Here is a 27,971-nt window from a genome sequence, read left to right on the forward strand (position 1 = left end):
GCTTATACATGGTTACATGTCTGAAAGGAGCGACTATTAATGCGATTTACAATGGGACTAATTATTGTTACAACAGCTGATAACTCAGTCATCTTATTCATCAATATGGCAAGCATCTGACATGAGCTAGGAGGGGAGGAAATGAGATTTTCATAATTGCATTCCCTGTGGCTGTGTACTGATTGTGATACAATTAGATTTTACATGACCGCGGCTTGTCGATTTAGGATGATTTATCCATGCATATGATGATTTCTGTATCATAAGAGGTATGATAGCTAGTGCTAGGCTAGGGTAGACTGTGTACCAAAAAGTTAAATATGGGTATGATTCATGCATTAACTTCATCTTTCAGTAAATTGATTAGAGAAAGATTTGTCGGCTATTAGGGTAGTCTACTGAGGGCTGGACTGTGCCTTTAATTCATCTTTAATTATAGAATCTGCATGTTTAAAATGCGCGTGAATGTCCGTTTTAATCTGATGGGAAATCAGGGTTTATCATATTAATCATTTTTCTCGGGCAGGTGGATTACAATGACAATATAGTTATGTAGTCCACCCGGTGACGACTATATAGTTAAAGAGACTGAGAGTCACAGACTCGTGAGATATACTATAAGTTATAACTATATCGAGAATGTCTGTTTTGCGAGCTATGAATATTAATATCATTGTGAGCATAAAAAACACATTGTGAGCTCTTTGTTTTGTCTGCAGTTACATTACTTAGTTATATTTTTTGTTCAATGCTTGGAAATTTTGAACGTTTTCATTTTATAACTATACTTCTATTTAATTCATTAAAAATGTCGCGAAGGCCTTGTCATTAAAATCGATGAAAACCGTGATTAAAATGAAAAGCTAAAATGTCAACTAATTAAAATAATCATTTTCTTCGCCAATAATTAAAAAAAAACAACGTATTGACGATATTCTCCATGGTAACTACGCATTTCCAGGCTTCGTATAATAATATTGCATCCAAACTGCCACAACACAGATACAGACATACAGTGAAACAACAGTGAAACTCACGGATAAAAAAACGTGAAAAGATTGCAGGTATGTCACGTCCCTTCAAAATATCTTTCAGTAAGGCTTAACCACGCATGCAATCATCTGTTCATGTTTAACGAACTGCGTTATATTTTGCGCAACTGCATATACAGTTGTATGCACTGTTCGGACATTACGCCGCATTTTTGTATTTGTTGCATTATATTCTAATAAACTAAGTTGAAATATTGTGACTGAATACCAAATGTTGTAGTTTCCTTTGGGCATGTACTGATGTACAATTCCGAATTAAATGGAACTGAATAAAATTTAAGAAATTTTAGCTGTAATCATGGTTCGACGAATTTGAAAGTCCAAAAACTCTAACTGGCCCTCATAATCTAGTAAATTGCCCAAGCACTCACACTAGTGTAGCAATTAAGATTTATATGACGTAAGAAGGAATAATATGGGATATTGCAGTACAAATTAGAAGCTTGAGCATGCATTTCTCTAGGATTTATTTCTCGTATTTCTTGCTAGTGATGTGATACTGTATCTGTACCGAATCGAAGTGGCCTGCCCCACAATTGAGTTGCTCCATGGCCATGCTCAACTTTTCTATACCCTATATGGCTAGCACATACTTCAGACGCTCTGTAAATATATTGAGTGGACTGTGCAGAACCTTTATCGCCAAAAGCTGAAGATTGTTTGCATTAAAATTTGAAGACTTTATTAAAATTTTAAAGTTTTCAACACTTACGCCTAGTGGGTGGTTTATATTGTGATTGCGCAGATTATCTTGCCATCGCTTTCATTTTAGGCAGCTGTTCAATAAAACTATTGCAACGTGCATACCAAATATAGAGCATCGGTTTATGTTATTCCATTAGGACAGTCTATGCAATCTGTTGTGATATCTGTCCATGTCTATGCGACCATCGCACTTAATCTTGTAAAACCAATTGGATATTAGAAGTGGTTGAAAGCCGTACATATTACTGTGCGACTGTCTCCTGTGTGTGGGGGGGGGGTGATTTCCTTTTATATGAAATATGCAGACATGTCAGAATGGCTTAAATCAATGGTCCCTCTCGTCATAAAACACGAGGCATTTTACTGAGCCGCCAAGATTGCTTGACAATGAAACATCACGGTGGGCCCACCCGGCGGGCGCACTATTATAGTAAGTACTTTGTCTACAATGGACGCCGGGAATCCGGCTTTATTTTCGTGGAAAATGATATTTTGTAATAAGATAGGAGCGGGAGGATGACAGGGAAAAATGAAAACAGGCAGAGAAAAGGGAAATAAACTTTGCCCCTCTCGCCGCAAGCCGTCTGACCCTCTGAAAGTACGGCATGATACTCTAACTGTATAGGGGAAGTACTGTCTGTTAGAAAATGCGGTTTTATTTGACCACACTCAACACAGCACTGTTTTAGGCAAAAACAACAACCTACACCCCTCCAACGCCTACCAGGTCAAGAAAATGTCCACGCCGGACTAACTTTTTTTGCATATTTTGCTATACATGTACACATCTTTAATTTTGTCGGCAACTTTACATGCCACGCCTTTGGAGGTCGGTGAAGGTCATAACGACTCGATCGTTACATAATTTAAACGGATGGAAAAAAATAAGCTTGTTCGCCGGGCTGGGACTTACAATAGAGACCTTTAGCTCAAACAATATAACAAACCACGAACAGCAAACGGCTAATTTCGAATAACATTTAAAATTAGATTTTTGGCACTTTCTCGGCCACAATTTGTCTCAGTAGTTACTCTATGTTTCAAAATAATGCACCAATTTTCTTGGCCTTAGAAACCTAGCATTTGTTTTGAAAATTCGAAATGAATTTTTCTGTTTGCCGTTATAGGGTTGTCCGGCGTAAACGTCAAGCTAAGGGTCTCCAAATAATATTAGTTTACGGCAGACAACGACAGCCTTTGGATAGTGGTATAACGACATGCAAGTATACTTCTCGTGCAAGGTAGCTTTTTGCCAAAAATAGGAATAACGTGAGAAAGTAAAAAATCCCGAGGCAAAAAACTTTAAAAATTTATATATATATATATATATTATGATTTTTAGCACTTCACTTGATGTAGGTAAATTCTAGAGGTTTTTAAAGGGTCCTTATTAAGATATATCAAAAATATATATCAAATACCATGTTGGTTACATTTTCAAAAAATCGTTTCTTGAGTAAAAGTAAGGATGGCTATACTTCCTCAAAAACTCTTTCGTTTTCTCTGGAAATCTGATAAACGTTCTATAAAATTATCACATGCAAGACAAGAAAGAAATAAAACACTTGCAGTCATACTTATACCAAATAACAAGAAGATACTACAATCTGTTACTGTAATTTTGTGGAATACTGATCACTGATAGTTTCTAGGACAGTCAAGGTCACTTGATCCTATTAGACCCTGGGTACGAGGTTGCATTTATCTGACCATCTGCTTAAGATCACCACTCGTCAGCATTGACTGGCCTAGAAAATTAATTGCAAATTTTTCGTGCATCCATGGATATGATATTAAGTGTCAATATTTAAACATACCGCAGGAATCGTAACTCATGTAAACGTCATAGGATATCTTGATAAACGGCGGATGTGTGGTGTCTGGCGAATACAATTCTACTTGAGCACCACCAACATTCCACGTATATACATATCATTATTAACAAATCATAAATATCGCATTCCGTTTATGCAGTGAACTTTCACATTGACTCTGAGTACCTCATTGATATTCAGAAAGTCTTCATTTATTAAAGATCATGGGTATATTGTTACAGAACAAACAATGCGGCAAGCCTGAATATTCGTACATATAAAGTATATTCTAAAGCTGAGCACTTCAAGGCGTACAACTATGTCTATGGTGAAACCAATACAGGTACATCAAACTGATAAAAGGAAATTGAAGTAAGTGTGGATGATGTCACGATGCTGTGTTGCCGTTGGTGTCGTTTTATACTTGAAATACGGAGTCGTGTAGTGTATCTTAGACTTTCAAGACTTTTATCTCCATGTAGTTTACCCTAAGTTTACCCTTGTTGAATTCAGTATCGTAGATTGATTTTAACTACATTAATTAAGAAGTTATTCGTCACAGTCGATTCAGTTCCTCTTATCAGATGTTCCGACTGCTAAATATAATACGTGTGGACATTATAGCTTGATAAATTTTAGTATTCAGTAACGTGGCAAGGGCATAATAGGAAGTTACGATCACACATTATATTTACTAATTTACTATGAATGGCCTGTTTTAATCTTCACACAACTGAAGATGCTATTATAGCCATATCAATTTCAATATGTACGATATAGCTAATGCAGTTCACAATATCACAATATTATATATAGCTACCGAAAACAATTTGTATAACAAGTTGCAGCACAGCATGTCCATTGAGAATTGATTTGTGTTATATTACTACTACAGTTCGTGTATATGTCTCAGTATAACTAATATACACTTTACATATAAGATCATACAAACCGAATTCAAGTGCTGTGCATGCATATATCGGCCCTATCTGAAATCGTATAATACAGTCTATATACGAATTATTAATACAGTTTATTCGCGATTTATTGATTCAAACATTTCACTCACGGGTTGATAAACTCGAATCTATATATACTATATGCATTAGTCATTATATATCTATATATAATTGACAAATTGTCAAGTTTGTGTATTAATATACGTACTTCTTATTCATATTTTGAAACTCATATTTTGAGATAAAAATATACTTAGTCTTGACATCATGCACTTTGCCCTGCATGAATTAACGAATGCATGAACGTGCATGTCGTGGTATTGTAATTATTATCATAAAATGCATGGTTTATTGTCTTGATAATATGTCTTGCACACGAATGTGGCTTTCTTTATATTTGCGAAGATTCTGCGAAGAATCGAGAATATAGTCTGAAAATTGAAAATTGCAGTTATGGCCAAATGGAGGATATTTAACCGCGAAACCAATATAGACTGATTGTATTTTATACCATGCAATCAAAGACAAATGTGCCTGGCTCGATCCTTAAGCCCGTATTCTACTAGACGAGTATATTCGCGCGACGTGAAGCGATATCTGAATTCCAGTGATGTTCGCCGTCGAAAAAGTAGAATCGCTTCCTACTTTTTATCTGATCGCGCGAATAAATTCGCCTATAGTGGAGAACTGGTTTTAAGCCTTCTTTTAATACGGTTAGATCACAACCAGTGAAATAACTATAGCTATAGAACTATACTATAGGTTCTTATCATTTATTACAAAGCACCGGATGGGATATATATATAGTGCTGCCAATTTCTATATAAAAGCTGGTTGGCATGCAGGATTGGTCAAACAGTGTCACGTATTTTGGAATTAACTACAGTTTCCATTATCTGTCGCTATAGTGATAAGTGCTTCTTTGCTTCATGTGAAAAGGTCTATATATAGGTTTACTAGTATCTTGTCTTTTGTTTTTGCTAATCAAACACGTTTATACTGATCGCAAAGATGTAATGACACTCTTTACATCAGCCACCTGTCGTAATAGCGACAAGCAACGACCAAATTAAAACTATATATAAGCTTCAGCAGACCTGTACTACATACTATACTATATACGTTAAGGTCTGCATTGTACTTCCGCTCTTGACGAAGTTGTTATCTGGTTGAATTTAAAAGAGAGTTGAGAATGAATTTTAAGGGTCATATAGGGAGTATTATAGGTTGTACATGCATGTAACGAAAGTAATGACGACGTATACGGCATTTTATATTGTGTGTTCATTAAAATTGTACATGATCTGTTAACTGCATGTCGAGGCAGTCAGAGGCACTTCCCATTCTCGGAACAATGCGGAAATATGGATACTTTTTCGGTGATATCATGATATGATCACGGAAAGGAGGCAAGGATTAGCCTATTGTATACGTTCACCAGATGTCGGTCCAGTCGCTTTATCTCCGTATAGCTACATAAAATTGATAATATACTATCATAACATTTTATATGAAATATTTTATGTGAAACATATTACGAATTATAGCGAATTCGATTCTGTTTACAGTTATTGGTAATGTTTTGTGGTTCCTATCAACGTTGGATAACGTGGTATTACGTATTCCTTGTGTTCAGCTACACCAGACTATTCTGCAAAGGGACTGGAAAAGAAGACGACACTGCTGGGATTATTGATGGAGATCTTGTACTCGGTGGTCTCTTTAGGATACGGAAGATCAACGGAACAAATGGATGCGATAGAGACGTCGAGGTTCAAGTCGGCATTCAAAGAGTTGAAGCGATGTTGTATGCTATTCATGAAATCAACAATAACACAAACCTGTTACCGAACGTGACGCTTGGGGCAGAAATTCGGGACACGTGTAGTTTAAAAACTAAAGCTTTGGATGAGTCACTAAAGTTTATTTTAGACTCTCTGGATTCGAGTTCGAAGCAAGGCGAGAAATGTGGATTAAACACAACAAAGGACGTTGTTGGTGTCGTTGGCCCTTCCCGAAGTTCATTATCAATCGAAGTTGCCAAACTGTTGAGACTGTTTAAAGTTCCGCAAGTAAGCTATGCATCAACAAGTGCGGAGTTAAGTAACACAAAGAAATACAGCTTTTTTGCAAGAACTGTTCCTCCAGATTCACTTCAGGCCCAAGCCATGCTACATGTCGTAAAAATATTTAATTGGAGTTCAGTATTCACCGTCAACTCGGCTGGAAGTTATGGTGAAAATGGAATTGAAGAATTCAAGAAGCTTGCAAGTGTCGAGACAAGTGTCTGTGTTGTTCTTTCTAAACAAGTGACTGATGAATACACAAGCGCACGTTATGATGAGATAATAAATATGTTTTCTCAATTCTCATCAACTCGGGTTGTAGTTTTGTTCTTAAAAGACAATCATTTAAAATTGTTGCTACAAGCAGCGAAAAGGAACAATTATGTGGGTGTTGTATGGATCGCAAGTGACGAGTGGGGAAGGCGTATGGATATAGTAGAGAACTTAGGGGATTATTTTGTTAACACAGATGCAATAACTCTGACATTACCATCATTAGAATTACCCAAATTCAAGAGGTATTTTTGGAACTTGACTGGAAATAGTCCAAGAAGAGAAAATCCCTGGTTTCAACAATACTGGCTACAATGTGGTAACGCATCCTGCAACACGACATTTAATGATAAACTTTCGTATGTTATAGACGCCGTTTACGCATTTGCTTACGCTCTTCATGAAATGTATGCAGAGAAATGCCCAGAAATGAATGGACTCTGTCCCCTAATGAGACCTGTTAACGGTATTGAACTAAGAAATCGTATTCTTAATGTAACATTTCAAAGAGCATCATCCGGCCATTTTGTTTCATTTGATGAAAATGGAGATTCCAAGGGGAAGTACACTTTTTTTCATTATACTAAACGTGATCAATACAAGAAGCTTGGTGAGTGGCAGGAAAAACATAAAGAAGGGCAAGAAGCGCTCAATCTGACAAACTTTCCCACACGATTAAGGAATAAAACATCTACGTGCAAGGAAACCTGTAAACCATGGAGTAGGAAAGTTGCCAAGAAAGGAACAGTATGTTGTTATGAATGCATTGACTGCCCAGACAAGGAACGCCAGTATGTTGGTAAGCTCCTCAGTTTATAAGGGCTAGTTTACCCGGAAAATTTCTGAAATGTTTTTATGTTGTACTGATGTGAACAGCCTCGTACCCAGGCGCTTTTTTAAAAAACAAAGTTATAGAGGTTTCATTCAGCTAATATATAGTGATCGGTGGCGAAGGAAAGCACGCGGGGGTGCTTGGGATAGTTTTGAGGAAAAAAGCTTCATTCTTTCGTCGCGTCCTCCACAAACACACCCGCGCGTTCATGCTTTCCTTTCCTTTCCTTGGCCACCGATCTCTATACAGTAGATGAATGCAACCTTTATAACTTTTGTTTTCGATTTCCAAAAAGCGCCTGGGTACGCGGCTGAGATGTGAACCAGTTATTAAGTTACGGATATTCAAATAAGGAAACAAAAAATGAAACCGATGTACAATAGTACAATAGATCATTCAAAACTCTTTGCTCCTAAACTCGCACCCAAAGTCACATGCAGCAAAAAACTGTCACTGTGTAAACAGACCTTAATGATATTGCACTAAAAGACTCTTTATTTCAGTTACATAAACATTCTTTATGTTATCTTTGCCCCTTTATACTTATACAGAGTATAAAATATTTTGAATTTCAAAATTACAACGACGCTAACATTGTAACAACTAACAACAGCAAGTGTTATATCAGCCTTCATCTTCTTTCATTTTCCTTGACGGAACTAAGAGATTGCGCCAGGGTGGGTCTCTATTATATTATATAATTAATATAATATGGTTCCTTGTTGATTATTGCTCTCAAGCATAAATGTAGCTGCAGAACACAGAAGTGACAGAACTTAATCGGGGCTAAATCGTCCTGTAAACTGTTAATTTTTTAACAACGGCCCCGGAATTAAAAATGTTTCTCCGTGTTTTTGATTTCTTCTTAAATGCTTAATGAGTTATATATCATATCACCTTCCTCGCTCATTGTTCATAATGTTGTATATTTTTAGAAAATAAAACAAAATGTATGGATTGTGAAAGTTTTCAAAAACCGACTTCAAATTACGACGGCTGTGAGGATTTGCCATTACGTTATATTTCAAACAGATGGTCCATTACCATTACATTCTTTGCCGGCCTAGGTGCTTTTTGTACATTGATAGTTATTGCTTTATTGGCGTATCATATCAATACCCCACTGGTTAAAGCAAGTGAAAGAGACTTGGTATTCCTGTTACTTCTGGGAGTTTTACTGAACTATATAACGGCAATCGTCTTTGTGAGTAAATTGACTGTTGTTACCTGTGCAGTACAACGATTTGGCTTTGGCCTTTCGGCTACCATTTGCTATGCATCTCTTTTCGTAAAGATTGATCGCATTGGTAGAAGAATATTTACTACACGAAGTGTCAAATCTGTACATTTTGCAAAACCACAGACCCAGTTGGTTGTCGTTTTTCTGTTAATTGCAGTGGAAATGAGCCTGGCATCTGCTGGATTGATCATACGACCTCCAGAAGTCATAAAAGTTTTACCTACAAAAGATGATGTTTTTGCGAAATGTAACTTTGGAAGACTAGAATTAATGACATCCTTGCCGTATATCATGATATTAATCCTGCTGTGTACTGTATATTCAGTCTACATTCGAAAAACAATATCCATGTTCAACGAAGTCAAGTACATTGGTTTGGTCATGTACAGTACGTGCATAATATCGATTGCGTTTCTTCCCGTGCTTTTAGGAACAACGCAAAATTATGAGCCAATTACGATGGGCTTAAATACGACACTGAATGCAACTACAATACTTGTGTGTCTATTTGGACCAAAGGTGTATATTTTAGTATTTAGACCATTCAGAAATGTGGAAAGATCTGTTAGCATGACAGTGAATAACTACGCAACAGACACACAGAGTAAAGGTTGGTCTAAATCACACAATATACTTATTTGTTTCAAGGTTGTATTATTGAGTCCTATATGTCGATTCCACGTTTTTTGCATCAATATGGCATTCTTCTTTTCCTTTGCAATAGGTCAATCCATGCGGGTTAGGAAAATTACCTCACCAGACTTCAGCAAGCCAACTCCAAAAGACGAGAAATGTGAACATGTTAATACCGAAAGTACATTTGTGAAAAATGTTGTAAATGAAAACGTCAGTACAAGCACAGACAGTGAGAATCCTGAACATGTACTTAAAAATGAGCATTTGCAATCACAACATGATATTACAAAAACACAAACATGAAAAAGAACATTTGTAATTTACAATCAAATACTTTTGTATATAATGTAAATAACTATTTAATTCCACTATAAGTTTATAAACCTAATTGCACATATCCATCATGAATTAAAATAAATGAATATACCATACACAAATATCAACTATAGATGACAAATCATCAAAGATGACGATCATTAACTGTAATGCCAATTTGTGGACATGATGAAACAAAATAGAAATTTGATGAAATTCTGTATGTTGATGCGAATGAGAGCAGTAGTTAATAAAGAGCCTGATAACTAAATATTCATGAGCATTTGACAAAAGTTGGGTATTTGTCCGGTTCCCTGGGATTTAATGTAGTGTGACTGCTATAAGTAGAGTGTCCTTAATTTGACATCTTTATACCTTAGTTCACCATCATGAACTCAATCTTGGAAAAGTTACAAGTTTTCCTTTAGTAAGCTCTGGAAGTTTGGGAATTGGTGGAAGATCATTATCTATGAATTCCACATAAGCCATTCGTGGGTAGTGACGTTTAACTGGGTAAGGGATTGGTGTTACTTTAACAAACCCACCATATCTATCTTCATATCTGGGCACTAATTTATTATACAGTTTTTGTAGAGCTTCTTCATCCTAAAAAAAAACAAAAATTGAAAATCACTATAAATTTGAACAAAGGGAATTAGGATTAAGAAGTTCATGCCTTGCAGAGTTGGAACTCCAATTTACACATGAACAACTTACTCAAGTGATGAGATACCATTTTCTTTCAGTGGCTAATAAAAAAGCACCAGCATGGCAGTTCATACAAACCTCTAGTAAAATACTTCTTATCTGCAGCTGTAGCTGTTCAACATATTCTTGCTCATTAAATTCCTGAGGTTGGCTGATGATCTTTTTGTTTCTTCTGTTGACCACCAATTTTGTTGTTAATCTTTCTCTGGCTTCTTGATCTGTCAAAATGAAACCATCCTCAAGATAATGCAGGTCTGGCGGAGGACATTTACGACGAGTCATTATAATTAACTAAATATGTAAAAAAATTATATACATATAATTATTCTGTCTGAGAGGGTGGATGAAAGAAAATTGTTACATTTTTAAAGGGTGAAGAAATGTTCTGAAATTCCTGGGGACCACTGACCAGGTAGAAGGTTTTTTGAATGTGATTTGAAAATCTTGCCAAACAGGTCAAAATTTCAAAACCTGCAAGACTGGGAGAGGTGGATAGAAGTATGTATAAATGATACAGCAATCGCACTCACTAATTCACCGTACGATTTTAGTTGCAATGCCTTATGGAATGTTGTCTGGATTCTATCATATTTCACTAAAGCAATACAAAGTTCCTTGATAAAATTAGTTCGCTTGTTGACAAATGGATTTATGACAGGCTTCGTGGGTAGCCTCCGTCGTGCTGCTGATTTTACAGCATTTCGTGTGGGAATAAATGATTGTCGAGGAATTCTTGAGAATAGTTTACAACTGGAAATTGTTGAAAACACGACTCCAGATATCGCCATATTGGAAACTTGAAACATGTTAACGCAGCAGCACTGTCATTGGTTGGAACTATTCATTTCTACCAATCAAACGTCTGTTTAAAAATGTCTAAAAATTATTTCTCAAAATCATATTCAATATGGCGCGTGCTTATCAAGTTAGGAGTTTTGATAGTTTGCTAAAATCCCGAATAAAGAATGCTAAAGTGAGACAGAATATTTATAGGAATTTGTTAACTCGGTTGGTTCAGGATGAAAGAGTTGTTACAACACTTGTAAAGTGCAAAGACCTCTCAAGAGTCGCCGAAAGGGTCGGTATTCTGTACAGTAAAATTTAATAGCTCAGTAACAATTTCTACCAGGGCGCTTGTATTAGAATTAGTTTCTCAAGTTTAACAGCTGAAATTTTGCCTAGCCTAGCATACTGTTAATCTAACCTAATTAGCAGTTTTATAGTGCCTTGTTTTATTATGTATTAATAATATTTATTTGTAACATTGTTTAATGTTTAATTAAAATAATATCTTATTACAGATATAATCAAGTGTGTAAAATATGTATTTGTGATGTTTATTCAAATATCAGTCTCTTGGAACTAATGAATATTGAACAGGAACAGTGAAATCACCATGAGATCTGCTCTATAAGCGGATACATGTACGCTTAATGTACCTATTTTTTTAATCTCACTGAATAGATGCAACCACTAGTGCTTTGAAAGCAGTTTAAAGACTGCCTCATATGGCATACCTATGTATAATCCTATATATAGGTTCCATAATTTCTATTCATTTTTCAATTTTAGATGATAGATCTGGCGAAACAAGGAGATGAGGCAACAATTTATACTTGGATTAATGTAAGTTAACAATTAGTATGATATCACACTATAGATTTATATTTAGTTACTTTACTTTTGAGTGAAAAAATGATAAACACCTCATGATTCTTATAACGTTGGAGTATATACTCCTCATCTTTGAAAACATTGACAAATTAGTATTAATTTTTTTCTTGTTTTGTGTTTTTAATTAGAGAAAAGAAATAATCCCAAAGGTTTTTGATGACCTGCTTTATCGTTTTCAACATATTGATGATAATTACACAACAGTTTATAAACTTCCACGAAGAAAATTTGACTCTGCTGAAATGGGTGTTGTAGAATTTAAAGGAAATAAATTACCACAACTGATATCCAATGAGCAAAGTTTTCAGGAAACAATAGAACATTCAGAGAATAATAGAAAGTGGAAAATGGAAAGTATACCATGGAAAGGAACTCCAGTGTGATTTTAAAAGTTAGTGAGCTTATTTTTTGTCTAGTTTCTAATTAATTGCCTGTGTTTTGGCTGTAAGTCTCACTTCGCATTTAGTGCGTAACCTGAATTCGGAAGTTCTTGAATTTAAAGATAAAATAAGGAAACAAAAATAAGGAAACTAAGCTATAATACTGTTTTATACTCATGTTTTCATATTTTGATTGTGTTTAAATTGCTAGTTGGTGATTTACATCATAAATTATAATTTAATTTCAAATTATATTTCTTCGTCCCAAATTTTAGTTTAAGAGCTAGTTTCTTATAACTTGTAGATATTATGATATACTATGATTTTAATTTTCATAAATCATGTTATTAGTGATTGCAAGCTAGCAAAAGTCAGTATTTTTAAAATGTCTTCATCACTTCATGGTAATATATAGGTCATAGGTGACTAGGTGTGTGATAATTTAGTTTGAATTGCTCAATTTTATTACTAAATTACACTCAATTAAATTTATCAATTCTTTTTCTCAGTTTACATGACAAACATATTCTAGTAAATATATTTCTAAGTCATTTACGGCATGGATAGGTCGCCATGCAGTTTGGAGTCCTGTACTGAAACATTTTTGTACACAAGAAGTCTTGAGTTTTATCACTTTTTTTGCACATTTTACTTTGTGGCTTCCATTGCACACTTTCGACTATCTGAAAGAGAGATAAGTATGCATGTATATATGTTATGTATGTAGGTATAAAGGAGGAGCCTGTGCTGCCTGAGTGCTCTATTAAGTACTCCCTTTAAAAAAGCATGAAGACCTTTACAAAAGCAAAAGTAGCAAAATATGGTTGCATCTTTTCCTTTTAAAATGGTTGATTGCAATTCAAACCTTTTTGTGTAGCCCTTCTCAAAAAGCCCTGCTGGGCAATATCTGCCCCTGGATTGGATTCAACTTAAATTTTTTTATTTATTCCATTCTGAGATAAATGGAAAATTAAGTAAAGGACTGATATATAACGTACCTTAGTATACAGTGGTGCATCACCTTCAATGTTTGTGATATTAATATTTGCGCCATTCCGAATGAGCAACTGAACAATCTGATCCATTCCTAGCCCGCTGGCTAGATGTAGTGCAGTATTCCCAGAGAATGTGGTAGCATTCACATTAACATTGTTTTCCAGTAGAAAAGTTATCATATTTATATTATGTGATTCCACAGCAAGATGTAACGCTGTTCTTCCACTTGTTCCATCCTATAGTTGATACAGACATACACATAAGGGAAACTGAAATACATTAGAATTTTGTACATAAGCCTGAAAATCTGAATGTATGAATGTGCCTTTGTATATAAGTGATTGTAGACCTAGGTTCAAAAAATTATTTGAAAAACTTTACGTACGTCGGTGAGAAAATATGATGATTTGGCCTCGCCCTAAAACCCTATTTTTTCACCTGAATGTTGATGTCTGCTTTCATGTCTAACAAAGTCTTGGCAATTTCTCGACTTCCGGATAAAATTGCCAAATGAAAAGCTGCTTGGCCTATAATATATATTACAATGAATATAATCAGCTGCGAAGTAGATTAAGTTTGACGGTGTAACGATCATTAAAGAATGAACATCAGGTATAGACGGATGACGGATGTTATTAAGTTTTTAAATGTTCGAAAGCAAAAAAATGCACATTTAACATACTCAACAGGTATGGACCTAAAGTTACATTTTCACCACTCCCGAATGGACGACTTGCGCTTTAGACTAATTTCTTACCTCGGCGATAAAAAAGACATTTTTTGAAAGAAAAGTGTGGCTCCGAATTGTTGTAAATTACGGAAAATGTAGCCAAGCGAAGTTGACGAATTTTGTATACTTTTGCATTACGATTTACGGCCAGAAGTATGTAACTAAATTAGTTACACATTTCCGCACGTAATACAAAAGTATACAAAATATGGCAACTTCCCATAGCTATATTTTCCGTATTTTACAAAATTTCGCAGCCAAACTTTGCATTTGCACTAATTTAAGTAAGATCTTTCTAGCTGTGATGATTTATTTTCTTCTAGTTACTTAGATAAAAAAATAGTCTAAAGCGCAAGTTGTCCATTGGATAAAGTCGCGAGCCTGGATATTGTACCTTTAAAATTTTTCAAGGTGAAGTCCGGTTTTTGTACAACATACGAAGAATGTGCTGGACATTCAGTTGCGTTTTTTATAGCTTTGACACATTCATTATCGGCATTTTTTGAAGCAAGATGTAGCGCCGTCTGACCATTTCTGTCCATCATATTCACACTGGCGCCATGGAAAATTAAAAATTCAACTATGGCTGGTTGACAAGTCAGAACAGAAAGATGTAAAGGTGTCTGTGAAAGAAAATAGAATAATAAAACACAATGTATAGAAAAGACTTTGTGTTTTGTATTTTCTGGCGGGCCCGGCAGTGGCGTAACGGACGAAGATGGGGCCCTTAGGTATATTTGGTGTGGGGGCCCTAGCTGTTTGTTATGTTTTCCCTTGAAAAATAATTTGAGAGCTGAAGCTTGTAAATTTACTTTAGTGTAATACTTTATTAGTTATAGAAGTAATAAAACATGGATAATAGAATAGAAAATTCAGCCATGGTCGATGGACACTTTATTATTTAATCTACCATCATTAATGCTGCATTTTCCTTTGCAATCAACCTCATACCCTAGGCCTATCTTTGGCATAACAATTAGTTTTTAACCTGACTTTTTTATGTGATACACTGACACGCCGTTTTTCTTTAAGAATCGTGGCGATAGACGGCAATCAATGATGGCTCGGGGGCCCAACGGTCGGGGACCCTTAGTTCTTGTCCTAACCTTACCTTACGTCCGTTAAGCCACTCTTTTCTGCGGTACATACTACATAATATATCAGATATGAATCTGTGACAAACCTGTTGTAATTTATTAACAACATCCAATTTCCCGCTCAATATTTCTATGAGAGATTTGCTTTTTCTTACGTCATTGTGGACAATTGAAAGATGCAGAATTCTATTAAACGAAAATGCATATTCAACCCTGATAATAACTATTAATGTCGTGGGAGTATTTAAATTGTAAAGTCCATCCTATAATTATCGTATATAAATATTCTAAACAAACTATTTAGTGCAACTTAAAAAATTCATCGCATAAGCATTTTTAAATGAAAATTTTAAAAAATGTTGTATTCTATTATTTTCTTTTGTATTGCGCTATAATGTTCGAGATTGGGAATGTTGGACGCGAATAGTTGACTAAATTCCTGTCAGCTAAAAGACTTCGTTCCCCTAAATTTACAGAATACAGACATGAGGGATATCTGGGTTATTAATCCACATACGTATCACCATCTTTATCCTTTGTCAGTAATCGTGTGACTAAATTCTGTCTTTCCTCAAATTCAAAATGTTGGAAATCTGTTTGCACAGTGCTGCTGTTCTCTTCCTTCCTATCAAAGTTACTCTTTTTATTCTCGCTTCTTCCAATTTTAGCCTTTGACGAGAAATTGTAATTTCCTTCTGGTAAATTTTGTTTACGTTTATTTTGTATAGTAACAGTTTTAAATTGACAGTCGATGCCGCATTTTCGAGGACATTCCGTATTACTTCTTTTACAATAGACACCAGTATTTTCGAACGTGTCTCTTAATTCTTTTTCATGAGCCATCATCTTCCCTTCAACATCGTCTTCATTCAGAATATTCTGTGTTGTTTTATCTTTAGTACCGTTGCTACTCGTCGACATTGTCCCAAATGTCAAAATGAATTTAAAAAGCCTGGTGATTTGGGGACACATTCGCTGTATTTTTTGCAGAATCTATAAATTATATTAACAAAAGTGAAAATATTCAAAGCATGCCGATTATCACTTTCACAATAAATACTAATATAAAAAGTTCCTACGGCCACGTTTAACAAATATATTACTAATTTATTCTGACGCGCATGCATAGCAAAATTCATCCGTAATCCTTCCTGTAGCTAGATGATAAACTAGTCTGCTAGGAGTGTATTAGAAAGTCTATAAAAAGGTAAAAAAGCGGAGTATTTCATGGGTAACTACTACTTCGAGAGAATAGATGAATTTGAAGTCTTATAGAGCATAATGAACATGTAAAAAAGTCGAGTTCTGCTCTGTTTAAAACGTCACTGTTTTACCGATATTGTCTGTATTATATATGGATATATGGATTAAACTATCTGATTGCTACGAGCGCACTTGTCAATATTCTAGAAGCTGCGAAAGCATTTTAGACATAGTGATTAACGTACAACTATACAGACACGATATGACACGATACATCATACAGCCAAGATATTTCTCGCTGGCTGCTATAACGATGGAATTTCAACAGATTGAACTGGGATGTAAACCTACTTCCTTTTACTCTTTCATCCATATTTGAAACCTGATGAACTGCTTTCTATCGTTACGTCATTCATCTAACTATAAAGTTATACTTGAAGCGCACTTTTAAAGGAAAAATTACCAGATGCCAAAGATTTTTGTTACCTTTTTCACTAATTTCATATGAGGATGTTTTTAAACTCCCACAACTGTATTTACAAAGGAAGTATTTAGTCTTTAACGGCTGTTCTCGTACTTCCCGTCACTCAATCCATACGTGTTCGTGCGTTATTCCACGGCATGCGTGGAAAGGTACATAACTGCGCAGGCGGTCCTTGGCGCACAAGTTCTGACAAATGACAGGATATTCAGCTCCGGGTTCGTAGCTCCGGGTTCGCTAGTTTTCATACAAACCGATTTAGATTGCGAGCAAACTAAATGAGATAAAACTCTCATCTCATTTTCGGCCCTGTTCTTAACAATATAACAAAGAAAAATGGCCTTTCATTCCATTAAAAGCGAAGCGGCCACACTGGTTTGTATGAAAACTAGCCACTCCAGCTCCGGGTTCGCTCGAATCCGGAGCCACGAGCCCGGAGGTGAATATCCTTTCATACAAACCTGCGTCATACAAGATTGCTACAAGATTGTTCCAACAAGCCGATATCAAGTTGCGCTTGCACTTCTTGTTCCAGGCTTGTTGACAAGGTGCTACATACCCGCAGCAAACTTGCTACAAGTTTGCTCTATCAACTTCCTATTGTTATGCAATTCCACAACTTGTTAATAAGTTGTCAGACGTCAGTGACAAACTTGTAGCGACATGACAAAATAACATGCAGAATTGTTACAAAGCTGAAGTGCCAAGTCTAAGTTACCGGAGAATGATATTTTCTTTATTCTCTTTGATGCGATGTAAAACTGTCTTAAATTAAGACAAAATTGCTGTAAATTGACCTTTACAAAGTTTCTGCTTTCAGTATCAAAATAATAATTTCCTGATTTTTTAATGTTTTTCCGATCACGAGATGTCCACAATAGAAATTAGTGCATACATTTAGCGTAATTATCACGTAATTTTGAGCTTTTCCTAGCCTGCCGCAACGTTTTGACACGAGTGCAGACATACGTTGCTGATGATGTCGTCGGGCAGCAATGAAAATACATTGCATTGTGAGTTTTTTTGTGCAGAGGCTGACGGTCCTGTGAGAGTGCTTGAATTTCGCCAATTTTAACAGCAATCCTTTTGCTGGAAAGTGCGCATGCGTAAATGCTTATTCCCGTTCTGAGTGGAATCACTGAGCTATATAATAATTCCTGAGCTATATAATAATCACTGAGCTATATAAGAATTATTATATAGCTCAGTGAGTGGAATGCTTTGCAGCAGAGAAACCAAAACCCAAATATTGCATATGGATGCAATTGAGAGCATTTCCTCCAATCTCCTACTGAATTTTCAGTCAAATAGCTTTCTCCATCGCACCCTTATTTTTGATAGTTAGATACAATTGCTACAAAGTACGAAGCTCTCAATCGACAACAATTTGATTAGTTTGGTTTGACCTAGTATTCATTTGGATGACAATTATCGTCAGTATACGAAAGCATGTCGACGGTACAGTCAACAAAAAAAGATTATGATAATACAGAGAAAATACACATCAAGAGAAAGAAATTTCACTTTGGTGTAAAATAGCCTCTGAAAATAGCCTGATCGTGGATATAAAATATAAACAGACTCTTGGCTAGCTAATATATTCTTGCTGTTTAGCTTTGCACACCCTACATTCGATTCAAGCTAACTTCCGGTTGATTGCATGCATGTAATATAGCGTACAAGAATACACTTACCTTTAGAGGTATATAATACTATATATGGACCTTCAGTGATTTGTAGAACTTGACAACTGTAGTAACTTAGAGTCCATTTGCACCACAATATTCATAGTCTTTTACTTTCTTTTCTCCCGGCCTACTTCCGGGAAACATTTCTAGCATTTCATTAAATTCACTACTTGGTAACACGCACTGGGGAATTACCGGGACCGCATGACGTCTAGATATAGCAGTACACTTTACCGTTTTCTCTTGATCGCTCGCATGTCGTTTTACCCATGTACCCTTTACTATCCAAGTAGTTAAGACGAGCTGTAAAATCCCTATGGGTTGCATAAATCCTTGGCGAGTTGAGGTTGTAAAGTTTGCAAAAAAGACGTTATATATATTTATACATATTTGATGTGACATTGTGTTGCATGATTATACTAAAGTCAAATACGCCTGCATGATTTTACTTTCATTTTTAGTTTGCATTATAATTGTGCATCTCTATCATTCATATATTCTCGCATTCGCATTATATATTTCAACTTTGTAGAACAATGTGGAAAACTCAGTTGGATTTGGATACACAATTAAACGTATCAAGATGAAACCCTAGTTTATTATAATACATACAAGTGATTTTCAAGGTTGCATGTCATGATTCTAGAAGGAACTTTCGCATAACTCAGTTTAGTATTTCTTGAGTGGCAGCCCATTTTTGTGCACTCCATGAACATTCCTGCATGGAATACGAAAATCCACGTAATACCAAAAACAAATTCACTATAGCGGGAGTTGCTTTTCGAGTTACTTGTTTTCTCTGCACGTTATCCTCTATTTTCTGTTTGAACTAAATCTTACTATAAAACTTAAAATAAATGTGCTGTGAAGCCATTTTTAAACTCTCTTGGAAAAGACGCACCCCTGTGGTCGTGTGTTGCGAAATTATTACTTTCAATTTTTTCTCCTTACAACAATATGAACCTAAACAATATATTTTCCATGCATGCTTGGAGCTGCTTTTGAGAGGCAAAGGTTTATAGAAATATTTCAAATTTCTTTAGTTTTTTATACAGCCAGAATAAGTGGTATAAGTGCATATTACGTGTTTCGCCGGTCTCATGCAGGCTCTTTTTAAAAATGTAAGGCGTCTCAACTTTCTTCCTAAGTTTTCGCCGTCCTTATATAGAGTTAACATTGTTGGTTTGCATGGGTGGATCCAGCACTAGTGCACTAATTTGCATGACACAAGAAAACTGCTAAAAATAACCATTTTGTTTTGTAATGCACCCCTGTTGGTTTGTTCTGAAATTTCCATTAGTTTTTGCGTTATACTAATAAAATGAAGATTAGTCTAGTCGTTGATCACCACATGTTATTATATTAGACATTTAGTATTTTATTATTTTACATAATTATATAGCAGTATATATTTATATACAATATTTTTTATATGATCATCATATATACAGATATATATATATATATAACATGCAATTATTTGGTATATTTTTAGGCCCGTTTACACTTGTATAAGAGCTTTTATTCTCTCGTTCACATCTATCAAAACGAGCCTTAGCGGTGGTCTGGGCGATGCACAATGATACCCCCAGCGGATATGCGCGTTTTAGTCGGTCCCAAAAGTTCAAAGATATAACAAGTATCAGAGACGTAAAAATGGAAGAGGTGCGACCCCCCTCCCCAATTATATATCTAGGGAGCGAAATATCTTTAACCCCCCCCCCAATAAAACTGTACTATAAAATATTTGAAATTTAGTATTTGAATTACCCTGTATATTGCACGGTTGTATAGTAATACATGTAGCTAGTAATACTCCGCTCTTAAGGCGTCGTGTGCGATCATAATATAAACTCCACCATATATTTAAGTTATTTGTTTTGTTTCTTTTCTTTTGATTTTTGTGCCAGTTTTCTTATCACGGCATAAGGCTAAAAAAAGAAAAGGTCGTATTTTGGCAAACTCTGTATCACTATAATTCATTTTTTCTTAAACAAATTCAAATGTAATCACAACCAACAACGAACGGCCATACCATATAGGTCTCTGGAAGAGGAAGATCACCCTCAAAGTTTGTTAGTTTTCGATCAGCTTCAAACTCTAGCAAGATATATATAATATTCTCCATACGGTGACCGCTGGCAGCATGTAACGGCGTATTACCGGCAAATGTTTGTGCATTCACATCAGCGTTTCTCGAGAGCAGCATCCTTGTTACAATAGGATTTTGAGCTTCAACTGCATGATGTAAAGCTGTTCGTCCACTTTTACAATCCTGCGAATGAGACGAAAGAAGAAGAATTAACAACGTGAATATCAAACTCAATAGGGCATTCAACTTGAAGATAATGAACACAGTAAAAAATGGCAGCTGTCTTTGAAATTCAAGGAAGCACCGAGGCCTATAAACGTACCTCCTTAAACGCTATTTACATTGAGATGCATGCAGTAGCCTACTTTTGGACAAAGTAAAATCCAAAGAAATACCCAGCATGGGTGTGAGGTTAACATCACTTTTGATCATTAACCCATGGGTGGATCCAGCCCTAGTGCAATAATTTGCATGACACAAGAAAACTGCTAAAAATAACCACTTTGTTTTGTGATACAAATTAGTTCACTAGTGCTGGATCCACCCGTGTATTAACCTATGGATGTTATATGAATAAACTTTTCTGTTAAGGTTTCTCTTACCTTTGCATCGATATCCGCGCCCATATCCAATAACTCATCAATGACTTCACAGCTTCCAGTTAAAGTTGCAAGATGAATTGGCGCTAAACCTGAGAATTTCTTAAGTTTTAAATATATATTGAATGTTTGGCACGCATGTGTTTTCAAAAAATACGCTTTCTCGTGATTTCTAAAACTATTAAAGTTTGCAATTATTATAGAAAACTCAGTTACCACTAATTCGGATGCGAATAATATTATATATGAGATAAATAAAAACAAGCTATCCGATGTAGTTCTTTATTTCAGGATTACCTTCAAAATTTTTCATATTAATATCAATTGAACTTTCATTGTTTTCATCAGCTGTGGTTTTTCTAATTCTCATTGCTCGTATATCTTCAACGTCTGCGTTCTTACATGCTAAATGTAGTCCAGTATGACCATTGTGATCGGCGGCATTTACGTCTGCTCCATGTTCTAATAAGAATTTGACAATACTAGGTTGACATGTCAGAACAGCCAAGTGTAGTCCAGTCTGAAAGAAAAATCAGTACCCTTAATTCATATATAGTCCTCATCGGCATGTATTCTACGTGTACTCTACTCATATACTGGTATGAGCAGAGCATGATTAATAACAAGTGATAACCAGGCTCCTATATTCATCCCAAGAGCCCCATAATACCACTAATAATTTATACGCATAATCGTTGTTCTTATTTGAAACTGCATGTAAAGAACTGCCTGAACAAATCCAAATTTTAACTTATAAGATAAATTTAGAGCAATACTCATAGAGATTTTTCAAGTCGCAACCCAAGCCGCTTACCTGGCGTAATTTGTTTTGAACATTGACTCCCCTCGTGTCTTCTTGTTTTCTTTTTTCCATAGCCAATATTGTTGCAAGTATTAAATTTACTTTTTTATGAACTATAGCCAAGTGAAGTAACCTGAACGAATGTTGATTGCAATATACATGTAAGTATAAGCATATAGTATTCTGACCGTGTGCTGAAACGATGGGCAGCATAACTTGCTCTAAATTATCCAGGGGGAGGGGAGTATTTTTAGAAAGAAGAGTTCAGAAACGTACCTGCCATTCTCACAAAATGAAAAAACAAAATATGCAGTTTACAAAGTTTATAAACCACATTTATGAAACATTAGAAAGTTCCGAGTTTCTGCCATGTGATTATCAGTCAGCTGAAGATAATTCATGCAATAATTAAACTATACTAGTAAATCCGGCTGACACTTTGAATGAAGAAAACTTTCACTTTGTAACCCGGAGCTTCTGACTGTTGAATGGTATAGGTCTCTAATAATTGAAGATGTTAGTTTTATTACTAATATAGTAAGTTTACTTACGTATCGCCATCAGTATCCTGGGCGTATAGATCGGGATATTTTAATAAGTATTTGAAAAGACGTTCTACTTCAATCGGTAGCTCAGTTGTGGTTAAATTCTCAATGTTATAATTGCTTTTAACTTCTGTTTTTTTCTTTTTATGAAACGTAGTTTTCCCTGCGCCTTCCTTTTCGTCCGATTTTTGCTGAGGTTGAACTAATTCTAAACTTGTTTTCTCTGGGTTGCTAGTAGAAGCTTGCGTTTGCATTAAATTTACTTCCCGCTCATCAAAAATTGGTTTTGTAGATTGCAAATCAAGGACAAGGTCCGCGTTTCTCTTTTTATCCTGGCTATGTTTATCTACATCACCAGGCTGACAAGCTAGTCGTCGTTTTCGTGGAGAATGGCTAGAATCTGTATCAGTCTTAAAAGCTATGCCGCTACATTCTCCTTTTTCTGAGTTTGTTTGATTGTTTGAGCTTGCAGCATCGGTCCTCCTCCATTTAGCTGTCAATTAAACATTCAAGCAAATTCTTATTATTCTATTCACTTATTCTGGCAATTAAAATGTAAATACTTGTATAGCTAATGTTGCGATAAGTACTGATACCTTTCATATTCAAATTGTCTGCAAATTTTTAAGTTATAATACAGTTAACCACAGTTTTATTGCATGAGGTTAAATTTAACTCAGGGTAACATATTTAAGGGCCGTGCGGCTACAACAAGGTGGACGAAAATTGTACATTGAGACGCATGATACTGAGCATGAATACTGGCTTTTAGCTATTGGCAATATTGCCAAGTAAGCAAGTATCGGAGTAAGTGTGTGTGTTAAAAATATTTTGTTAATTCTGTCTACCATATCTTCCATCGAACTTGGTTTGGTGTGGTAACTGATATGGTGCAGACGTCCTGGTTGGTCAGATCTTTGGCTCGTATACGTATGTTAAACAGACCTAGCCTGGATCCAAGCGGGGATCGGAACAATTATAGAATACCTGGCCAACCAAATTATAGAATACCGTATTTGTTGGCGTCAGCACCTAACCACTCACACTGGCATGTAAAGACAACGATACTCACAACAGATGCTAATCATCTCTCGCATGATTAGAATGCATTTCTACTTCCAATAGCAAATGGATTTATGTTTTATTTTAATGGTTAACTTTAAGCAATTTCTGTTAAATCATTGACCTTATGTGGCAATTTTAAGACGTCAGGGTTTTTTAACTAATCCAGTATATTTTGGAAAACACATTCTTCTCGCACATACTCTGCCACCAGTAGGGCCAGTATATCAATATCACTTTAGACATGTTAAATGGCAACAAAATTATTATTTTTACTATTAGTGAAAACATTATTTTACCATATAAATCAACTGGTTTATACATCAATACAATAGCAGATTTGGGGGATTGAATCATTGAAGCTTCATTACGTATGAGTCCGGAAATAGTGATATCGCAGGTACTGACAAATATAAATTTCTGATGCCTACTTTAATACGCACTTCAGCCACACTGACTTACGTGATGTTCGTCAAAGGACTGACTGAATATTAAGACAATCTTATAAGCGAGAACATTTGCCAAAGACAATGTATTGTAGCAGATGTCTTCGCTAGTCAGTAGCCCTCAATATTGTAAAGATGTCGGATATAGTGCTTGGATGCTTCTACAAGTACGATTCTACTAAAGGCGAATAGGAGTTAGACATCACTTCTGGTTTATCACTTCTTTTTTATGTCCGTTGCTATTTACAATTGTCTGGGTAACGATGCTAGAACCTACAATTTTTCTGCTAACGTACAGCAGTACAGCTGGGTTTTTGAACTGTCTTGTTTATCGATAATAATTAATGCCCAAAACTGTCGAGTCATGTTTTATACCTGACATTGTCTGTCCATGTCTTCTTCTGTGTTATGAAATCGATTTAACTCTGACTAAGCATTGCCATTACTAGTGCAATAAATAATGATAGTCGTCTTAAAAATGTAGAGTTTCTTTATCGTAGTCTTCGTATTTTGTTAGTATTGCTTGATTTGCTTCGTCTTGCTCCTGGGGAATTCCCCTGGCGCGATGGGCCAAAAGCGGGGTGGTTGCCAAGCCTTCTTTTTAAATACACGTCATCTGAGTGACGGTCATCGAATGTATATTACATACTGCTTCATCGAGGGTAAGACCACCACCATTTCCCGTTTGGTTTCTTCTTCAGTATTTAATCTACCAATTGTAAACTAATTTATGGCCGAAGCTAATAATAACGACCAGCATCCAGAACCAATACATAAAAAAGCAACCTTAAAGAATGAAACTCCTGAATTTGTATCGACAGCGATCAATAGTGGTAAGGGAATTCAATCAAATATTAAAAACACACTGCATTATTCGTTTTGTTTTCGTTTATAGACATTTACGCCTATCTATTGTTTTGTGCTCAGTTAAATTTGATTTGTATTAAGAGGTAGTAAAGCCAAGGTGAACTGAGATATGACTTCATGCAAGTTGTGAAAGTCGCCCTTGCGTATGACACAGAATATGATTGTTCGTTTTAACTTGCGTCATCAAGATTTAACTGTTATTAGCTCGACTTCATAGTAATAATAGACATTATTTCTATTACTGCTATGCTCGACTTGCAACTGCCATCAACTTTCATGAACTTCCATACTATTCACTTTTACAGATACACATGCAAAAACACACTAGTTGTAACAAGTCTGCAACAAGATGTCACAAGTTTGTTCACAAGCTGCAGTCAACAAGATGCGGTTGCACTGCTTGCTTCAAGTTGTTGTAACATATTGGCAACATGTAGCAGGTCCAATGACATTTTTAACAAGATTCTTCTTACAAGCGTCAGATTGTTCTGACAATACTGACAACAATGTTGCTAAGATTACATAAGATTGTAGCAATATTGTGTTTGATCATTTTTGTACCAGACATGAGTGACCTTGCAACAAGCCTGATGATTCAACACATTTGTTTGGGGCAAGGGGTGGGAACACGGCTTGATAGCTTACTTGTTTGCAGACTTGTTACAAGATGTGATACTTGAATTTATTATCATGATATTTTAAAGTAGGATTAATTTTACAGTTTTGTTGTTCCTGGAGAAATATGGTTGGTTCGTGGTGTTTGGCATTTTAGCTGCTGTTTTTATTTGGAGTTTATTGGAGCCCTACTGGAGGAAATGGAGAGATGAATGGAATAAGAAAATTGAGGAAGCAAATTTAGGTATAACCATTGTTATCTTGAACTATTAATAACTTTAATTTATAATATAAAATAATAACTTTATTTTCTCTGCTGTATCAAAAATGTATAAAATAATGTTCATATTCTAATTAGTATTGTACATAATTACATTGAAGTGGTAAAGCTTATTCAATTTGCATCACCATGTTACACAATGGTAAAAATGTTGCTAATTGTCATAATACCTATGTTAAAGTGGAAGTAAAGTCCATATGTATAAACAGCTGCTGTAAATTTAGCAATTTTTATTCAGATGGCCCTCATTTTGTTATAAGCAGATCTTATGCATAATCAGAATATACAGAAATGACTTCCACTTTGATAAAACTGTTCATAGATCCTGCACGATTAGCTCGATCTTTGGAGAAAATGGAACATGCAAGAAAACAAATGCAAGAGAAAGTAGATGCAAGCGCAGTTGAACAAGCTGAGAAAATGAAAAAGGTAAGCTTCCTTTGTATCTCTCACATAAATATCAATTTTACTCTGTCCTTTGACCTGAACAACCAGGCTGTTGTTGGAAAACTAAAACAGTTCTTTCTAATTATTTTTAGAAAAGTTTTGGTATTCATTGCCTTGTCATCTTGTATACAAACATAAATATTCATTGAAACCATTTCAGAAACCATCTAGACATTTAATTATTGTTAAAATGATATTTCTTTGTTGACCAAATTTAATCCAACCAGTGAGACTACCTGATGAGACTATATACCTGCTCAGCTACCATCTTATCATTTTTCTTTGTGTAATTTGTAGGTTGAGGCCCAAAAACGGAAAGAAAAAATTGAAAATTATGAAAATGAGAAAAAAGGTCGAAGTCGAACAAGGCGTAATGCAGACTATAATCCCCTCACTGGCAGCAGTTCTGGACCATCATATAGACCATCAGGCCGTGGAAATACTGGTATGAACATTGAACACTGATTTTAAGAAAAGATCAACTTCAGTGAACCCAAATTGTGCATTCCAGAATTATTATTATTATATTAATATTATATTATTATATTATATTATTGATATATTAATATTATATTATTATTGGTAGTATTATGCATTTCACCACCATCCTCACCATAGGATGCCACCAAATTATTTACCTTGATCTATATATATATATAGTTTAATAAAAGTATAAAAATCTTGGATAGCCATTTTGGTATTGCTTCAAAACCGAATTTCCCTAACACATATATATCTTGTTCTTCCAGGTGGTGGATGAGGTTAAATTCTCTTCGTGACGCATGCGGATCAATGACATAGTTCGTTGCGCGTGCATGCTGTTAATTATGTGATTTTTTACGCAGTGTAGTGTGGGCAAAATGTTTTGTTGTTATGACTTTAATTCTTGAAACACGGCTGTGAAAGAATTAATTGAAGAATTACACTGTAATAATTAATAGTAACCTGTATTATATAATGTATTATATCAGTAATATACCTGGTGTATGCTTCAGATAATGTAAATTAGACCTTTAGCGTTGCTGACAGCTCTATAAACGTTATTCAAAAAGTTGCTAATATGTTCTGGCGCCCTCTTATGTAAGACAGCGAGGGTGGTGGAGTCTTTGTAAGAAAAATTTAAAAAATTGCGGTAAAATAGATTGTTGAAAATAACCCTAATCCTGATTGCAAATTTTATATCTGTCACAATTCGGAAGGGATGTTATTTGAGATATCCCTCCAGGAAGTGTTTCTCTTGTTATCATTGATGTTTCTCTTGTGATCATTGATGGCTAGAAAATTTATTTATGGGATAAACCGCCAATTTACATCCAATATCACATGAATGTTGCCTTCCTAATTCGTAAACCTTTCGCAAAACTGCA

At 35.3% G+C, this 27,971-nt stretch overlaps 5 protein-coding genes across 10 annotated transcripts; 2 read left to right on the forward strand and 3 right to left on the reverse strand.

Annotated features, from left to right (window-relative positions):
* Positions 1-991: 991 nt before the first annotated feature.
* LOC114523407 (metabotropic glutamate receptor 3-like) lies at positions 992-9,895 on the forward strand. Of its 2 annotated transcripts, none has more exons than XM_028544321.1 (4): positions 992-1,064; positions 6,099-7,668; positions 8,637-9,551; positions 9,666-9,895. In XM_028544321.1, the coding sequence occupies exons 2-4, from the start codon at positions 6,108-6,110 to the stop codon at positions 9,878-9,880; spliced, it is 2,691 nt and encodes an 896-aa protein (XP_028400122.1). In that variant the 5' UTR covers positions 992-1,064; positions 6,099-6,107; the 3' UTR covers positions 9,881-9,895. The 2 variants fall into 2 exon arrangements, with proteins under 2 accessions (XP_028400122.1, XP_028400115.1); XM_028544314.1 differs by lacking the exon at positions 992-1,064 and adding an exon at positions 3,616-3,943.
* A 234-nt stretch (positions 9,896-10,129) lies between these two features.
* On the reverse strand, positions 10,130-11,388 carry LOC114523443. Its single transcript, XM_028544365.1, has 3 exons — positions 11,131-11,388; positions 10,679-10,891; positions 10,130-10,498 (listed from the first exon to the last, which is right to left on the reverse strand). Exons 1-3 carry the CDS (start codon positions 11,386-11,388, stop codon positions 10,280-10,282), a joined length of 690 nt encoding a protein of 229 aa, XP_028400166.1. The 3' UTR covers positions 10,130-10,279.
* A 118-nt stretch (positions 11,389-11,506) lies between these two features.
* LOC114523452 (50S ribosomal protein L17-like) lies at positions 11,507-27,762 on the forward strand. Of its 4 annotated transcripts, XM_028544378.1 has the most exons (5): positions 25,022-25,228; positions 25,984-26,121; positions 26,480-26,586; positions 26,902-27,049; positions 27,354-27,762. In XM_028544378.1, exons 1-5 carry the CDS (start codon positions 25,126-25,128, stop codon positions 27,362-27,364), a joined length of 507 nt encoding a protein of 168 aa, XP_028400179.1. In that variant the 5' UTR covers positions 25,022-25,125; the 3' UTR covers positions 27,365-27,762. The 4 variants fall into 4 exon arrangements, with proteins under 4 accessions (XP_028400187.1, XP_028400203.1, XP_028400196.1 ...); XM_028544386.1 differs by lacking the exons at positions 25,022-25,228; positions 26,480-26,586; positions 26,902-27,049; positions 27,354-27,762 and adding exons at positions 11,507-11,678; positions 12,173-12,226; positions 12,403-12,665 and having other exon boundaries at positions 25,984-26,066; XM_028544402.1 differs by lacking the exons at positions 25,022-25,228; positions 25,984-26,121; positions 26,480-26,586; positions 26,902-27,049; positions 27,354-27,762 and adding exons at positions 11,507-11,678; positions 12,173-12,226; positions 12,403-12,665; positions 22,462-22,502.
* Positions 12,898-18,971, reverse strand: LOC114523424 (NF-kappa-B inhibitor epsilon-like). 2 transcript variants are annotated; one of them, XM_028544343.1, is made up of 7 exons: positions 18,856-18,971; positions 15,995-16,470; positions 15,564-15,663; positions 14,775-15,003; positions 14,089-14,177; positions 13,653-13,886; positions 12,898-13,337 (listed from the first exon to the last, which is right to left on the reverse strand). In XM_028544343.1, exons 2-7 carry the CDS (start codon positions 16,447-16,449, stop codon positions 13,203-13,205), a joined length of 1,242 nt encoding a protein of 413 aa, XP_028400144.1. In that variant the 5' UTR covers positions 16,450-16,470; positions 18,856-18,971; the 3' UTR covers positions 12,898-13,202. The 2 variants fall into 2 exon arrangements, with proteins under 2 accessions (XP_028400144.1, XP_028400134.1); XM_028544333.1 differs by lacking the exon at positions 18,856-18,971 and adding an exon at positions 17,623-17,677.
* Positions 20,317-24,952, reverse strand: LOC114523434 (B-cell lymphoma 3 protein homolog). The gene is made up of 7 exons (XM_028544353.1): positions 24,771-24,952; positions 22,894-23,380; positions 22,355-22,475; positions 21,838-22,060; positions 21,544-21,632; positions 20,885-21,124; positions 20,317-20,780 (listed from the first exon to the last, which is right to left on the reverse strand). The coding sequence occupies exons 1-7, from the start codon at positions 24,775-24,777 to the stop codon at positions 20,721-20,723; spliced, it is 1,227 nt and encodes a 408-aa protein (XP_028400154.1). The 5' UTR covers positions 24,778-24,952; the 3' UTR covers positions 20,317-20,720.
* Positions 27,763-27,971: the final 209 nt, after the last annotated feature.

Source organism: Dendronephthya gigantea, unplaced genomic scaffold (genome assembly GCF_004324835.1).
Source record: "Dendronephthya gigantea isolate DGI-Jeju-01 unplaced genomic scaffold, DenGig_1.0 000001F, whole genome shotgun sequence".
In the NCBI taxonomy this organism is placed as follows: domain Eukaryota; kingdom Metazoa; phylum Cnidaria; class Anthozoa; order Malacalcyonacea; family Nephtheidae; genus Dendronephthya; species Dendronephthya gigantea.